This window comes from Eriocheir sinensis, chromosome 10 (genome assembly GCF_024679095.1).
Source record: "Eriocheir sinensis breed Jianghai 21 chromosome 10, ASM2467909v1, whole genome shotgun sequence".
Taxonomy (NCBI): domain Eukaryota; kingdom Metazoa; phylum Arthropoda; class Malacostraca; order Decapoda; family Varunidae; genus Eriocheir; species Eriocheir sinensis.
In genome coordinates this window covers 19844243-19860718 of record NC_066518.1, presented here as the reverse complement: position 1 = coordinate 19860718, position 16476 = coordinate 19844243, and the positions used below count along the sequence as shown (strand labels likewise).

The 16476-nt window shown below is 43.2% G+C and overlaps 1 protein-coding gene across 10 annotated transcripts in view; it reads right to left on the bottom strand.

Moving 5' to 3' along the window:
- Nucleotides 1–16476, bottom strand: part of LOC126996668 (uncharacterized) — a 55840-nt gene that overhangs the window by 27763 nt on the left and 11601 nt on the right. For 5 of the 10 annotated variants that reach the window (XM_050857386.1, XM_050857387.1, XM_050857389.1 and 2 more), the window contains 4 exons: nucleotides 16045–16126; nucleotides 14429–14580; nucleotides 6734–6929; nucleotides 4826–5573 (listed from right to left, as the gene is read on the bottom strand). In XM_050857386.1, the coding sequence (XP_050713343.1) occupies nucleotides 4826–5573; nucleotides 6734–6929; nucleotides 14429–14580; nucleotides 16045–16105 (1157 nt within the window). In that variant the 5' untranslated portion in view covers nucleotides 16106–16126. Of the gene's footprint in view, nucleotides 1–2598; nucleotides 2809–4825; nucleotides 5574–6733; nucleotides 6930–14428; nucleotides 14581–16044; nucleotides 16127–16476 lie in introns of all 10 variants that reach the window. The other 5 variants (XM_050857391.1, XM_050857392.1, XM_050857390.1 and 2 more) reach the window with 2 other exon arrangements.

Below are 16476 nucleotides of genomic sequence, written 5' to 3'. Positions count from 1 at the left end.
ACCGGGAGGAGAGCACCACAAGGACTCTGTGGTGCTGGGGGGCAGCTGACTGGGGGAGGCTGTGCACGGCCCTGAAACAGCTGGACTGGGACACGGTTCTGAGTGGCAGTGTGGAGCAGCAGGTGCACCAGTTCACTGGGAGCAACACCGGTGGGTGCCACACCGCGAGCACAGATCCAAGCCGTCCGACCAGCTGTGGTTCGGGCCGAGGTGTCGTGCAACATCAGACGCCAAACACTGCGCTTGGCTAACGTATAAGCGTAACCCCACTGCCTTCAACAAGAGGAGGCACAGGGAGGCAATAGCCCGAATGCAAAACGCCCAGGCCTGGGCTAAGGACCAATGGGTGACTGCCACAAAAAACAAACTAAAAGGAGGCCAGATTGGGAGCAAGCAGTGGTGGCACCTGGTTAAGGAACATCAAGGTGGGGTGCAAGAAGGCACAGTTCCATCCTTGAGAAGAGAGGATGGCACCATGGCACTGAACAATAAAGAAAAAGTAGAGTTGTTTACCAAGACTTTTGCTGCCAAAATGACCGTCCCTCACCCAGAAAAAGACCCACCGACTCTCCTTCCAGTTACTAAAGAAAAGCTGACAAGCCTCTCAACAACGGAGGAAGAGGTGTATCTGGCACTGAAGGCCTTAGACGCAGATAAGGCTGTTGGCCCGGACAATATCAGCCCCCGCCTCCTGCATCAGTGTGCCAAGGAACTCGCTCTTCCCCTCTCCAAGATATACAACCACTGCCTACATACCTCCACCTGGCCGCAGACTTGGAAGACTAGCCATGTCGTTCCTGTGCACAAGAAGAATGACTGAACGGACGTGAGGAATTATAGGCCGGTGTCCCTCCTATCAGCAGTGGCAAAAGTGTTGGAGGAAATAGTGACTGAGCGGATCACCAGACACCTGGATAGGCACTATCTGTTGAGTGCCAGGCAGTTCGGCTTCAGGAAAAACCAGTCAGCAGCCGATCTTCACCTTATACTATCCAAAGAATGGAGTTCAGAGCTGGACCAAGGAAGAGCCACTGCTGCTCTGGCACTTGACATTGAGGGTGTATTTGACCGAGTGTGGCACACCGCCCTATTAGAAAAAATGAGAGCAGCCAGACTGGAGGGAAAGCTTCTGTGCTTGATGGAAAATTACTTAGAGAAACGCCACCTTCAAGTGGTCCTAAATGGGCAAAAGTCCTCCCCACAACGGATCCACGCCGGCGTGCCACAAGGCAGTGTCATCGGGCCACTATTATGGAATATGTACATAAATGACCTCCTCCATCTTGTTCCTAGTGCCAAAGCGTTCGACGATGACATCACTTTGACTCACAAAATAGAGCCAGGAGGAGAGGACCAGGCAGCATGACAACTAAGGGCCACACTCCGGCGAATTGCAGATTGGGGGAGTAAGTGGCAAGTGAAGTTTGCCCCAGGAAAAACTCAGCTGCTGGTAGTGGCCAGGACACCTGTGGATCTCCAGCTTGAATTCGAGGGACTCAAGCTGGCGCCATGAGAGGAAGTGGAGGTGCTGGGCCTCACATATGACTCCAGGCTGACCTACCGCACGCACATCCAGCAGCTGGCAAGGGCAGCCTCACAGAAGCTGACGTCCCTACGCAGAATCTCCTGGCTGATGGACAGTCGAGGGCGCGAGGTCTTATACAAGTCACAAATCCGATTCTCCCTTGAGTATTTGTGCCTTACGTGGGGGGAGCTGCCAGTACCCATCTTGCGCTCCTCGACAAGGTCCAGGAGAGGGCGTGGAGGATCATCACGGATAGACAACTGGAGCACCTACCAAGCCTGCAGACCCTCCAACACCGGCGAGACGTGGCCGGCCTCACCACTCTGTACAAAATACAGCAGGAGGGAGTGGAGCACCTGAGGACGCTGCGCCAGCCGGAGCGGGAAGTGACAGCCAACACCTGGTCAGTGGAGGCAGCTCCCATTGCTCTGGTGGTACAGCGATGCTGGACGACTCACTATCAGAGGCAGTTTATAAACAATTACGTGCAGATATGGAACCGTCTCCTTGCGTCCGGTGAGCTGCCTCAGCAGTTCACACACCGGCAACAATATAAACTGTTTGTGAACCACTGGCTGAACAATTTGTGAACAGGTTAGGCTTTCGGATAGGGGATATCAACTATGTTCCCTTTAGCCTAAAAATTAGTGCTGCAGTGTAATGTAATGTTATAGGTACCAGGCCCTGATGTAACTAAGTGGCTGTGTAAATAAAATAAAAAATGAGAGAGAGAGAGAGAGAGAGAGAGAGAGAGTACTAGTCAGCGATTACTAGTATTTCATAGTAAAACGTCACATTGACGTCATTGATCATGACGGCACCTAGCCTCGCTACCCGTGCCTGTATATTTTAGTGAAGTGCCGTAATCATCCACATTTGGCACCAAAGCCTATTTTCGGCAATTAGGTCGGGGTCTCAATCATCATCTTCCAAATTACCATCCTTGTCCGATGCTTTGTTAAAATGTTATATTCGAAAAACTGTGTGACATGGCACCTGAAACGCATAGTAGGCTGAGCCTATTGCTAATTTTATGCAATACACACAGGCTGCACTCACACTCACCGACTCACCTTCTATTATGGGCTGGTCACCCTGCTAAGCGCCCACCGACCTATCCCATACCCTAGGGCCCCCAGGACAAGGATATAACCAGCGGGTCACTTAGCTCTTTTGTAGAGGGTTTCAGATATAGTGGTCTGAATAAGTCGGCGATGTGTGGCCGGCCTTGCTGTAGTGGAAGTTAACCCGGTAGCAGTGGGGATCATGTTTCTTAATGGTCCCTCCAAGCGAGAAAAATGAGAAAAAAATCACCCCTCACACAAACCATTTCATAATATATATCAAAGCATTTGTGATCAGATTATGTATCATCTATTTTTTTGGGGTTTATATCATGGCACAAATCTGGCCTGTCGCTGCTACACAGTAAAGCCACAAATTTGGCCTGTCACTGCTACTGGGGTAAAGTAGCTGCCTGCTGCTGAGTCAACTTGTAGTAGCCTGGTGTATGTGACGCCACTAAGGCAAACCGCTGACTGGGTGTTTAAACCGGCGAAGTTTACAGCCGACTACCCATGTTCACCGCGTGAAGGCTGGCTACTGACTGAGGCGGGGCTAGCCTGCATGTTAACGCGTAAAGTTCAAATTATTCTAGAACATTCGATTCGAGAGCATTCGACTCGCAGCAGCTATTATTAATGCTTTGTTTCGCTAATAGATTACCAACACTTCCCAAAAACTTAATTCATAACAAGCCCAGTTATTGTGCAACCTAAGATTGGTGGCCATCCTGTAGATCAATCTAATTACAGTGGTGGTGGAAGTGATACTGAGGCCCCTGAGGATGCATCCTACCACCCTCCAGGGTTATTAAGTTAAAAATATGAGGTTAATGAAGGGGCTTTGCAGCGGGGTTGAGTGGCGGGAATGGGAGAGACATAAGCTACACCGTGCCTCCCACAACCTACGCACCATTATGAACACAGTCCTGCTGCGAGGCAATAGTTACTGCATTTCATCATGTCACCACAGAAACACCACATGACGTAGAGACTTCAAGTTTGTAGCAGATTGAAGAGGAAGGATGGATAAAAGAAATGCTTGTAAATTTAAAGCCATTGGCTTAGGAAAAGCTGTCAAATTAAGTGAGCAATTTTCTGGAAAAAGTCAGAATGCTGCCGTACAGGGAAAACTGATTTTATGTTACATTTCCGCCCTTTAGAGGTTAAGCTTCACAGACCTCAATGGGAGCAAACATTGTTATTAGAAATAGGAAGCCCAAGGTGTACTTCAACCTCATTTGCATTATACGCTCACCAACTATAGTAACCTCTACAACAACTTGCTGCAGTAGGCTGAAAATAACTAGAGCAACCACCCTAAGACAGGACCAGTAGTAAGTACACTCCTCACTACAGAACATTTAACCCTTTCATTGCTAAACGCTCACAGTGAGCGTTAGGTGTATTTGCTGGTGGTGCTAAACGCTCGCTGCGAGCTCCACCTGCACTCAAATCTCCCGCGTATGAGAGTGTTCCAACACTATTTCTCACAACACAGGATTGCCAACTGAGTGGGTTCTTCACTAAATCTGGTGGAAAATCATTTCAGCCCAGCGCAGTAAATCTGCAGATGAGTAACTGGTGGATGTTCTTGCCCAATATAGCGGCATTTCTGCATAGCTTCACCTATCACCTGACTGATTCTTTGACCAAATAGTTGTAAATATTGCAGTTGGCAATACTCCCTTGCCAGAATCTCAAGGAGAGATGTCCGCAGTTCCAACAATATGGCTGATCATCGCGCATGCACCGACGTAATTGTTCACATTCAACACTCCCTGAACGTGCATGTACGTTCGCAAGAGACATACATAACCGACTCCTATAGATCTGGACCTCCTCTTTCCAATGGTGTTTTTGGGTTTTAGCTGTGATAAATAGTTTTTGAGATACAGAGGTTAAAAGAGACCCCCCATTGGGATGCCTGACTGCGCCTGAGGGGATAGTCGCATCCGCACTATGCGCAAGGAAAGGGTTAAGCAGAAAAGAAAAAAAGTTCATGGAAACTATTAGTGAGGAAGTTGATATGGAAATTAGAGGAAATGGAACAGCACGGTGGGATGAAGGGTTAGGGTAGTAGCAGAGAGAAAAAAAGTGGTTAGCGCAGGATGATGACAGAACATGAGAGATGAAAATATAAAAAAATGTGCATGGAGATTACAGCTGTGAGAAAGGCATTATGGAGTTTGGAAGAAAATTTTGTCTTAAATTTTCTAAGGATATGTTTAAAACTTACCTGGTAGGAGCTGCAGCAACACAGTGCTTAAGCTGCTCAACCTTGTTCTTGCCAGTGGTAGTGCTGGTGCTGGGTGCTCGGTGCTGTTCAGGGCCAGAGTGGGCGCAGGTGGTGTCCTCAGCTCCAAAGACACTTTCCTCAACTTGAACATCTGACTCAGAGTTCCTGTCATTATGCCCTTGCCTGTTGGTGGAGTCCCTGGCAACCACTGCCTCCTGAACCTGGCTGCTAAAGGGCTGGCTAGAAGGGAAGTAGGGTGGTGGTAGGTCATCTGGGGTCACATCAACATCCTCATACACTTCATCTGACCTCAGGGACACCTCCAGTCGCTTTCCTGAGGAGGCAACTCTGACTGGAGATTGAGTTGAAGAGCATGATGTGCCCCTAAAGCCACCACCAATGGCCCCAATAAGTGCTAAGGCCCCACCCCCACTACTCTCTGAAGACTCCCCAGTAGGGGATCCCAGCTGCGTCATAAATGGACCCAGGGCAGGGTAGGAGGTGCTGGTCTGGGTTCTATAGGAGCTACTGACCACTTCACTGTAGGGTGGAGGAGCATCTTCATGGGGGAAGTAAAAGGAGGGTGGTTTCCACAGGGAGTAAGGAGGGGTGTGGCCATCCAAGAAGAAGTCCACATGGTCATTGCCATTGCAGTAGGCAGCATTGTGGCAGCAAGCATTGTTGTGGCAGGAATCTGGGTTGGGCCCCATGGGAGAGTCCAGCTGATCTTCATAGTATTGCTGTTGTGCTGTTATAGAGGGCCAAATGATATGAGATTAGAACCTATATAGTGGCAGGATGGTGGCATATACTAACATGAGGCTGGGAGAAGTGGAAAATGTTAGGAAAGACCTTTTATCCTTTTTTATCCAATCATGTACAACATAATGTTAGTTCCCTTTTCTTAGGACTTGAGGTCTGTTAAGTAAGCTGAGTTTCAAGATACCTCTGAAGCTAAATTCTATTATATTGTTCAGCAACTTCCTCTGTCCCAATTTATAGAGAGCACTGGGTATTAGGTATGTTTTTTTTTATTTGTTTTGGCATAGGTCTGCCTTCTGTACCTAAAGGATGACCAAAAAAAATGGAAGCAGTTTATGAAAACATGTGGAAAGACTGAGTTTAATAAATCATTGTGAAGAGCAAAAGGTTTTATAATGTAGACTGTGTCTTCATAATACTCTTGCCGAGATATAAGGGGAAAGTGTGTCAAAAGACTGAGCTTAAGAAATTTTCAATTACTCGGCTCACACTATATAGCTGACAATTGCTACAGCACAGTAAAGAAAATAGATCTTGTTTGATGATTTCTCTTGTTCAATTCCTAAAAATAAGAGATCAAAGATGAGATTTTTGTGTAAAACCAATCAGGAAAAAATTGACATGTAATATCAATCAGAAAAAAGTTTGACAATCAAAAAAATGGTAAAACATTGGCTTAATCAGGACTGTGCCCAGGAGGCTGATAAAATCAAAATGAAAAACGGACTTTTTGTCCCAGTTTTTCTTTTTGACAGCAGGAAAATGAAGTCAGCAATGTCAATTTTTCAAAACCCTGAATCCCCCAGCTAATTTGGCTTGCTTCGCTTGCCACTCAGCCCTCTTGAAGTGGCTACAAAGGTCTACATTTAGTGGAAAAGAACCCTCCCCCTTTTTACAGCTCTGGGTATGTCCCTGTTTTTGCCACTTAATGTTACTCTTTCTTGATGTAAAACCAGATGTGTAGCCTAGCTGTCTGAACATACAACACTGTGGTTGTCTGAAACACATTTCCACACCCCTGATATAAGTTTCATCACTCAAGGTTATGAAATACTACTGCAAGCATTTTACAAGAAATTCTCTCAAACTTCTGAAAAAAATTTCCTTAGCAGGTATTGATTCTGAATATTCCTTTGGAAGACTCACCTCTGAGTCTGCGTTGTCTCAGTCTGTGAATAAGGAAGAGCAGGAGAGCAAGCGAGAGGATGGCGGTGACAGCTGAGGCCACCATGCGCAGGCCCAGGTCAGTGGATGGGCTGCTGGCATCAGGCAGCTTGGGCAACAAGTCGTCCAGACAGATGAAGTCACAACATGACCTGCCCAGTCGGAATGACTTGCAATCCTGTTGGGATAAGTGTTTTGTATAATATACTTTTATATACCCCCACAAAAAAGGAAATAAATACATAAATAAATAAATACACCTGGTTCTGCTATATGCAAGTTCAATATTGTTGCAGATTTATTGTTTGCATCACACACACTGGTAAGGCCAGAATCTCACCCACCGACTCACCTGCGACGTAACCAAATCCTTCCTCCCAAGCAATACCCCAATATCCCTTCCCAATGGGCCCAATGGTACAAGACACTAGGAATACTTATGGTTGGAGGGTTTTCTGAAAAGGTGGTTTGATGTGTGTTGGCGTAATGTGCCGGTCTGTTGTAATGTAGACTTTGTATGTTGACAGCCACGGTGCTTGCTCGCGTTCGACAGGACTGTGTAAACACTGAGGTGTTGCCACGGAGGCTCTTCACAGCTGACTGATGCACGCAGAGCAAGCTAGAGCCTTTGTCTCTTACGGGAAGCCGGTATTTATACCAGTCGTTCCAGAATAATCTTTTACATGGTTCGAAGCAAATTCGAATAGCAACTGATAATTTCATAAGTTATTTTACTTAGTGGCATTTATTAATCTCACTTTATTTAGCAGTCATACCTTTAGGGAAATGGGCTGTGCAGTATTGCCTTTACTGTGGAACAACTCAACTTTCCAATTACCCATGGATGCTCAGCTTCGCTTTCAGATCCCAGTTCCCTTCTCAGACAACCCCTAATTCCTAACACACTCCCCACAGAAGATTGCAATTTTAAAATTGCAATGAACAATTTGAGGAATAAGAAAATTATTTGGAGTTGTTTTAAATCTGAGACCTAAATGAGGACTAATTAAGTTTTTTCTAATGATAACAGGCTCACTTTTATTGTAGAGTAATGCACCATCCCCCAAATCATTTTATGGAGTTGCATTTAAATTAATCCTCACCTTTTATTTTTAAAGGAAAGTGAAGCATTTTATTTAGCTAATCCTCACGTTTTATTTTAAAGGAAGGTGTATCATTTTATTTAGCTAATCCTCACCTTATATTTTAAAGGAAGGTGTATCATTTTATTTAGCTAATCCTCACCTTATATTTTAAAGGAAGGTGTAGCATTTTATTTAGCTAATCCTCACCTTATATTTTAAAGGAAGGTGTATCATTTTATTTAGCTAATCCTCACCTTATATTTTAAAGGAAGGTGTAGCATTTTATTTAATTAATCCTCACCTTTTATTTTAAAGGAGGGTGTAGCAATTTATTTTTAGATCTTCACTCTGACAGTAATAGGTCAAGGGTGTAGCATTTATAAGGTAAGTTCTCACTCCGACTTTAGTTTGTCAAAGTGTAGCATGCAAACTTAGCCTAGACACCCTCACTCTGAATATAGTATGTAAAGAGAGTAGCATTGTAGAGTAAAGAAGACTTATTTAGGAGGAGAAAAAGGACAGAAGCAGCTCAGGGGGGTTGAGGACGCTGCCTGCCTCTTCCAGATAGACCAGCCCCTACCCTTTTGTTGGAGTTAGTAAAGTTCAAGTATTCATGAGGAGAGCAACTTTATAAATAATCAAGATTTTCCCTAAGCATCCGTTGGAATCTTTCTGTAGCCTTCCTTTTACGCCTTACAGATTGACCAGATTCCTGTTTACTATTACTGTTGGCTTCTGCACCCCTGTTTTCTGTGCCCCGTATAGGATGAGTCACTGAAGGTTCTAACAGGTAAAGACTGCAAATAGAATGGTATTGAATAGACCCATTACTTTGCTTAAGTTTGACAGTCCTTAGTTTGCCATCATAACCAGCAATGGGAGGCGGTGGCTGAGTAGTTAGCGTGCGGGCCTCACATTCACCGCGTGCTGGATGACGTGGGTTTGAATCCGCTGCTACTACCTGGGATTTTTCAGTCACTGCCGAGTGGCCTAAGACAACCCACATGCTGTCCTGAAGACCACTCATCAACCTGGACTCTAGAGGAAACCGTCGAAGTGAATCAAGAACGAGCTCCGGGGGCGCAGCATGAGCCAAGAAAAGATGGCGCCACTATAAAACACTTGCCTGCGCCATGACGGGCTGTGGCCAACAACCAACCAGGTCCCTCAAGAAAGCCTACCGGCGCCATAGGCTGACACGAAAAAAAAAAAAAAAAAAAAAAAAAAAAAAACTTGCCCATCATCCAAAAGGGTCTAGGTTTGTTAACCCTTTCCATCCGTGATGCAGATGTCGGCGTCACAGTATGGAAAGGGTCAAGAGGAAATGGAAGAGGATTAATCCTCTTCTAAACCTCTCAATCCTCCTCTAAATTACTCTTAATCCTCTTCCATCTCCTCTTCAGAGGATCAAGAGAAAATGGAAGAGGATTCACCCTATAGTCCGGCAAATCTTAAGTGGTGGCTCTGACGCAGACAGCCCGCTAGACACTGGTGCTATATGTCTCCAACTGACCTCGCGTATCGTGCCTCTCACACCCTTCTCTCTCTCTTTCTCTCTCACTCTAGTATAAAAACAAATATGGTTTTTATGATTGATTCTCTATCTGTGAGTGAATACAAAGAAATTTGTACAACACTTGGCAGCGTTGCCACCGCGGCGTTGTCAGCTCAAGTCAACCCAACACACCGCAGTTGCCAGTTGCTCTGCCTGTTTTAATTATTGCATTTCTGCCATTTTTTAGTGTGTGTCTGCCATCTGCCATACAATGTCAGCCATATGGCATAATTATGATAAAATATGGAGACTACCTGTATATGGAATGCCAGGACCATCAAGCAAATTTTGATGTGAATCATCCAGGTGAATGGTGAGGTTCTGCTGGGGATGGCCAGGGAGTGGGGAAGGAGTGGTCGCTATGAACAGTAAAATATTACACTTTGACCTTACTTCCACACCACCCAAGGAGTAAAGAGTCCTGGTGCATTTTTTTTAAAGAGGTGTCTATTGTTAATATTATTATAATTATGCATTGTTGTGCACCATACTCCCCGAATGAAAGTACACCCCCCCCCCCCCACACACACACACAGAGAGAGAGAGAGAGAGAGAGAGAGAGAGAGAGAGAGAGGGGGGGGGGGGGGGGGGGGCCACAGTGTGCGAGGTCAGTTGGAGACGTGGCACCAGGGTCTAGCGGGCTGTCTACGTCAGAGCCGCCACTTAAGATTTGCCGGACTATAGAACTGTAACACTGGGTGGTCCAGGCGGACCCACACTGTCTCTACGTTTTGATATTTGAGCTCTTTTTCCAAAGTGGTAGCTGTATGCGAGTTGTGGTTCTGGTTGAATCCATTTGACACTCAAGAGCTTGATGATGGGTTATGCCATCTACACTGTGCACGCTCCTGACACAAGGTAGGAGGTAGTGTGGGTCCAGTCGGACCCACAAATTCCAGCCATGTGATTCTTACTCATGACACTTCATACAGAAAAAGTTATTATTGTAGTGCTTGTGTACATACAAGTACGAGACGTAGAGGCACTAATTCAAGTTTATATGTTTAGTAGGCTATTCAGCTTTCATCAAAGTGTTGTTATCATCTACGTATCAGTAACTATTATATTATTTTTAGTTTTAGATAGAGAGGGAAATTGCGGAAAAAAAAAAAAAAAAAAAACAAAAAAAAAAAAAAAAAACGTTAACGTGTCACACTGTACTGAGCAAAAAGTTATCGCACAGATCTTAGCAGAGGACACCATCAGTTTAAGTGATGATGTCACTATTGAACCAATTTATTGTGAAAGTGATGATACTGCCACCCAAGCTCAAATCACGGCCAGTGCCCACACCCACAGCCGCTGCCAGAATCCATACTGATAAGGCCCCCTCCCTCCCTGCTTACTGCCATGATGATGTGCCAAAAGTTGAAATTGGCATTGATGCATCATGAATGTTACTGTGATACCACAGAAACACAACCAAGACTCAGTAGAAGAAAAGATAACAGAGTGCCTATCACCTATTGCCGCCCCTTTAGGCTTCTCCATGTCACCTCGCCATTCCAAACACAAATTGATGTTTATGGTGATGCATTTTCTTCATCAATAAATATATTCTTTCAAAATACAAACTTTTATGCAAATATACATGTTACATGTATGCAAGTGACTTTATAAGATATCCTAAATTAGAGGTAGAATACTTGGTCATATTCATTAGTTCCAAGCACATCACTTTTTTTGATACATAAGGACTTGCCATCGTTCTTCATGAAGAGCAATCCATCCAAGAAAGAGGAATTTTAGTTAGAAATTATTTTTGTGTCAAAGGTGTCTCATATATGTATTATATGCATTATCTATTCTTTTTTACTTTTTTTTTAATTACAAAAAATAAGTGTGCAGAAAAACTTTGATTTAAATACTGTGATTGTATTCAGGAATGTCTGTTTTAAGAGATTTGTAGCTTTGGAGGTCAAGAAATATGATTTTTGTATTTTTTTCAATATTTTCTACAGTGGGTCCGGCCGGACCCACGTTATTGTCTACGTTAGTCAAATTCAGCGTTACAGTTCTAGGGTTAAGAGGTTTAGAGCTGATTTCACAGTCCAATACAGTGTCTTCGTAACAGCCCGAACCAAACTATAGAATCCCATACAATCCAAAACAGTGAGGTCTTCGCTGCCACACTAAATACACAAGACTTTTCCTGTATAGTTTCATCAAATTTGTAAACTGAAATATAAACACCGAACACCATACAAGGAAATTTCGAAGGCTCTGGTATTGGTTTGGGAGCTTACTAACCCGTCATGGGGAACTGTGAAACTGGCCCTTAGAAGAGGACTAACGGTGACGCCGTCGGACGCCGACGTCGGCGTCGCCAGAGTGAAGGGGTTAAGGGCCTTAATTAATATTATGTCTCCTACTTTAATTCTATTTTCCCATCCACTCTGATATAAATTTCTACTATGCTCTCTAAGGCTTAGCAAACAGCTCTCATACCACAACTTTCTAAAACTTTCTATTATTACTTCCTGTATTTCTAAGGTCTGTTCTAGTGATGGTTGGCTTTGATCGTCAGTCCAGACATCACTAGCATCCTCTCTTAGTATTAGCAAGGAATTGCTGTGTAATTTTAAGAAGAAATTTGGTGTAATGAACTCTAAACTATTAGAGCTAGATCTATAAGTCAAAGGAATTGAATTTATTGCAAGTTGAGTATTAGAAAGTGTTGTTAATAGTTCAAAATATGTCAACTTGGATCTTCCTATTGCCTTGTAAAGGCTGCCTTTCAATACTCTGATTAGTCTTTCCCAGGTAGAACCAATCCAAACTGAGTATAAAGGAATCTTAATATGTTTAATATTACATTTCTTTAGGTCGGATTGAAACTCCTCGGACCGTAGAGAGTTTTCTAGTAAAGTACCACCTTTTAGTAATGACTTGGCATTGTCACTATATAAGTACTGTGGTATGGGGTACATATTGCAAAATCTTTGGAAAGCCAAAATAAAGTTCTTAGAAGACATATCAGGGAGAAGTTCAAAGTGGACAGCTCTTATATTGAGACAAGTAAATACCAATATAAACATTTTTACTGTCTTGTCACTGTTTTCCTCTTTAACCCAAAAGTGACCTGTGTAGTCTACACCTACATGCTGAACGGGGCTTTACCAGGTTCATGTGGTGCTTAGGCATATTAGTAAATTTAGGATACTTAAAGGCCAATGCATTATACTTTGTACATATTGTACAGTTGCTCAACTCAGACTTAACTGCTGCCCTACCTTTAGGGATCCAATATCCTTGTTCCCTTAGGTAATTTAGAGTAGTGCCTATGCCTAAATGTTGTACTTTCAAGTGGCAGTAATTTATTAGTAATGAAGTAAACTTATGCTCTTTAGGGAGCATTATAGGGTTATGTACATCAAAATTGAAGTACAAACATTTTGCTATCCTGCCTCTAGACCTCAGTATTCCCTTTTCACCTAGGAATAAATTCAGATTCATTATTAAAGGAGGAACTTTAGCATTATTGGTGGCACTCTCTTTCAAAAAGGCAATTTCAGTAGCACAACATTCTGCTTGAGCTATTTTGATCCAGTATTCATTGGCTTTCCTTTTATAATCATAACCCTTTAATTTACTTAGGAACTTAAACAAGTATCCCGTACTTCTCAATAATTGATCATAATCAGAATATTTATTTATATTAAGTATACCTGTATTTACTTTATTATTTTGGGAAGTAAAGGCAGTACTTATCTGATGTTTATGATCAGGAGAAATGCTTAGTAAAGGGTATTGAGGCCACTTCTCAAATTCATTAGTTAGCCAATCTGGACCTTCAAGTCAGAATTTTATTTTACTCAGGTATTTGCTGTATCAGCAGTAGTCATATCAGCAGGATTTTCTGCTGTGTTTACATAATATACCACTGGGAGTTTGAATTGTTTCATTATTTCCCTCTTCAGGCTTTCTACCTCCAATACTCTATTTCTGACAAATTTGGATTTCACTTTAGGTTCCCTTGTAATCAGCCAATTTAAGACAACCTGGGCATCAACAATGATGTTTATAATTTGGAATTGAATATTGTTGTAGGCTTCCAATATTACTGGTAAACATTTAAAGGCTAATATTACACCTATCAATTCTAGAGTAGGTATACTGTGCTCATTTCTTTTATTTAGAGGAGCTATTATAGCTTGAGAAAAGAGGTACAGGTAACTCGATTTACGCGAGTTTAGTTTACGTGATTTTTAAATACCGCGGGGTCCAAAATCCAAATAAATGTCTAATTTACACGTTTTTTCACTTATACACGATATTTTATGGAGTGGCCACCAGATGTATCACGCAACAGGACTCACACGGCGCTGCGGCCACACAGCTGAGCACAGTTCTTCCAGCGCACCACTTGAACAATACAGTACCCACGCTGCCACGCTACTCAACAATAAGGGTGGGCAGGTACCAGTACCGGTACTGGTACTAACAGTACCAGCTATACGGTACGGTACCGGTACCAATACTAGCCAGTCGCTCATGGTGTCCCTCATTTCTTCCTCACACGAGTGAGGCTGAGACTGAGTGCCTGAGTGGATATCTCAGTGATATGGATATTCTCTCTCTCTCTCTCTCTCTCTCTCTCTCTCTCTCCACTGAATGAAGTGAATATTTATTTTTCGATAGAAACCTACCTCTTGTTTGATTTACATTGTTTTTGATTTACACGACCTCTTCAAGGACACAATACTCGCGTAAATCGAGTTACCTGTATGAGGCCCTATTATTTTCACTCAGAGCATATGCTACAAAGCCATAGGACTCTACTGAGCTATCACAAAAGATATGCAGTCTATAAGAATTTTGTTTACAGTTATCAGCTGTACAGGTGCTTGTAGTTATGATCCAGTTTTTACTATCCATTTCATATTTTTATTACCTGATTTTTAAAGAAAGAAGCATTCATTAGGTACTGACCAGCCCTGTGTTGTATAGCTGGTACTGTTAGTATAAATGTCACCATCAGGAAGGTCATGGCAAGCAGTGTCTCACACTGAACCATTAAAGGGCTGGCTAACTCACCTGAGGTGGCTGGCACAGCACAGCTTGACATACCCGGGCCTTGCCCTCCTCACACTTGCATGCAGTGCAGTAGTCTGGCCCTGGCACAAACATGTCCCCATTCGGCACACGCTCGCCCCCTAGTGCTACACACTCCCATGATGACTTGCCACCTGGAAGAGGAATAGTACATCAACACCCCATCAAAAAAAGAGAGAGAGAGAGAGAGAGAGAGAGAGAGAAATTCACTTTTTCGTGGAAACATAAGACATGAATAAAAATAACATTATTGATATTCTTGTTTGTGTGTGATCTTATTATGAGTTGACTCAAAATCCATGAAACACCAAACACAATGGCATTGAGTAGCCTATATGTGTATAGGGTGAGTTTTAAGAATCAGTGATATATGCAACAGATTGGGGCCCAATTGCCTGTAGGTAATATGAAAAGTTGGGGCATGAGCTGTGGCTGGGCGTGGTTGCAGAGCTTATTTCTGTTGCATTGCCCCTTTGAGCCTGTGGTGGGTAAGAAGCTAGGAACCCATCTTTCCTAGGACACAGAACCAGTGTAGCTACCATCCAAGTTACCCCAGTTTACCTACCCCAGGTACTCATTTATCAACCAACCCACAAGGAAGGATAAACAGCTGAGTGAGCTGCATGCTGACTGCCAAGGCCAGAATTTGAGCCCTGGGCCCTGGCTTCGTAGCTATAATCGGTTCACCCAAGTCTGAGGTGTGCACTATTGTGTGCTGGTAACCTATTATAACCTGCTGACATATGGTGTGTCCGATTTCTTGGATCATGTATGATAACCCATGCATAGGAAACAGTCATCATTATCAATAATATGCAGGCTACAATGACAAATACCATCAATTAGAGTCAATTTTGAGTTAAAAATCATTAGTACAGTCGCAAACAGCTGTTTTGTTAATTTACAAGATTGCAGATTATGATTATGAAACATCCTTGGCGCTGTCCACCACCAAGAAAATCAGCAGGTTTTAAATTAACAAAACAGTTGTTTGTGACAATACGTACTAATAATTTTTAACTCAAAATCAACAATAATTGATGGTATTTGTTATTGTTGCTTGCATATCATTAAAACTGATGACTGTTTCATACGTGTAAGCTAACATATGTTATCCATGTAATCAGACACACCATGTGACATCAATGGTTGCCAGCGCACAATAATGCACACCTCGGACTTGGGTGAACCGACTATAGTCATGCTAACGACTGCACCACAGAGGTGTCTTTCCACTTGGCACCCCGAGAAGTTACATCTGGCACTGCACATTGGCATTCATTTCCATAATAAAACAAGTTATAATTTTTTATATTAAGTGACAAAATAAATGTATACCGAAATTTTACTTTCCAAGCAGAATAATTGATGAATGCAAAGCTTTACTTAGAATATGTTGTTCAAAAGCATAAACAAGTTTAAGAATCTGTATAGACCTTTCTTAGTTTACAACTTCTGTCTCACTTTCTTGGAAGTGTGTTGCAGGTACATTTATATGTACGTATTCTATTTAGCCCTTGGACTGTCTCCCTAACTATATATATAAAACAAATCACCTATCCATACATACAACAGGGTAAAAAGCTCAACATCCTTACTGTCTGCAGCAGCCTCACCTGCTCCCTGAACCACTAAGTACAGAAGCAGGATGGAAAGCATGGCTCACGTCAGGTTCATCATCTGGAAACAAAACATTTAAGTTATAATATATTATAACCGGGGGATTAATCCTCCCAGGGGTCCTGCATCCCTACCCTATGGTGAGCAGTCAGGCCAGCCCCTGATCTGGGCTGGTTGGGGGGAGAGGTTTGCAACCCCTCCCCCCACTAAAAAATTATCCCTAGCCAAAAACAAATTAAAAAGTCTTGCTGGGGGGCCCGACTGCGTGGCAGGTTTCCACGATGCGTCTGCATCCGGGGAGCCTGCCATCAGTGACGGGTGCAGGGCAAAGCCTTCGAGACCCCTGCACCTCAAAGGAGGAAGGGTCCCCTAGCCCCTCTTTTTTGTTTTGGGGGTGGCCGGGGTGGTGC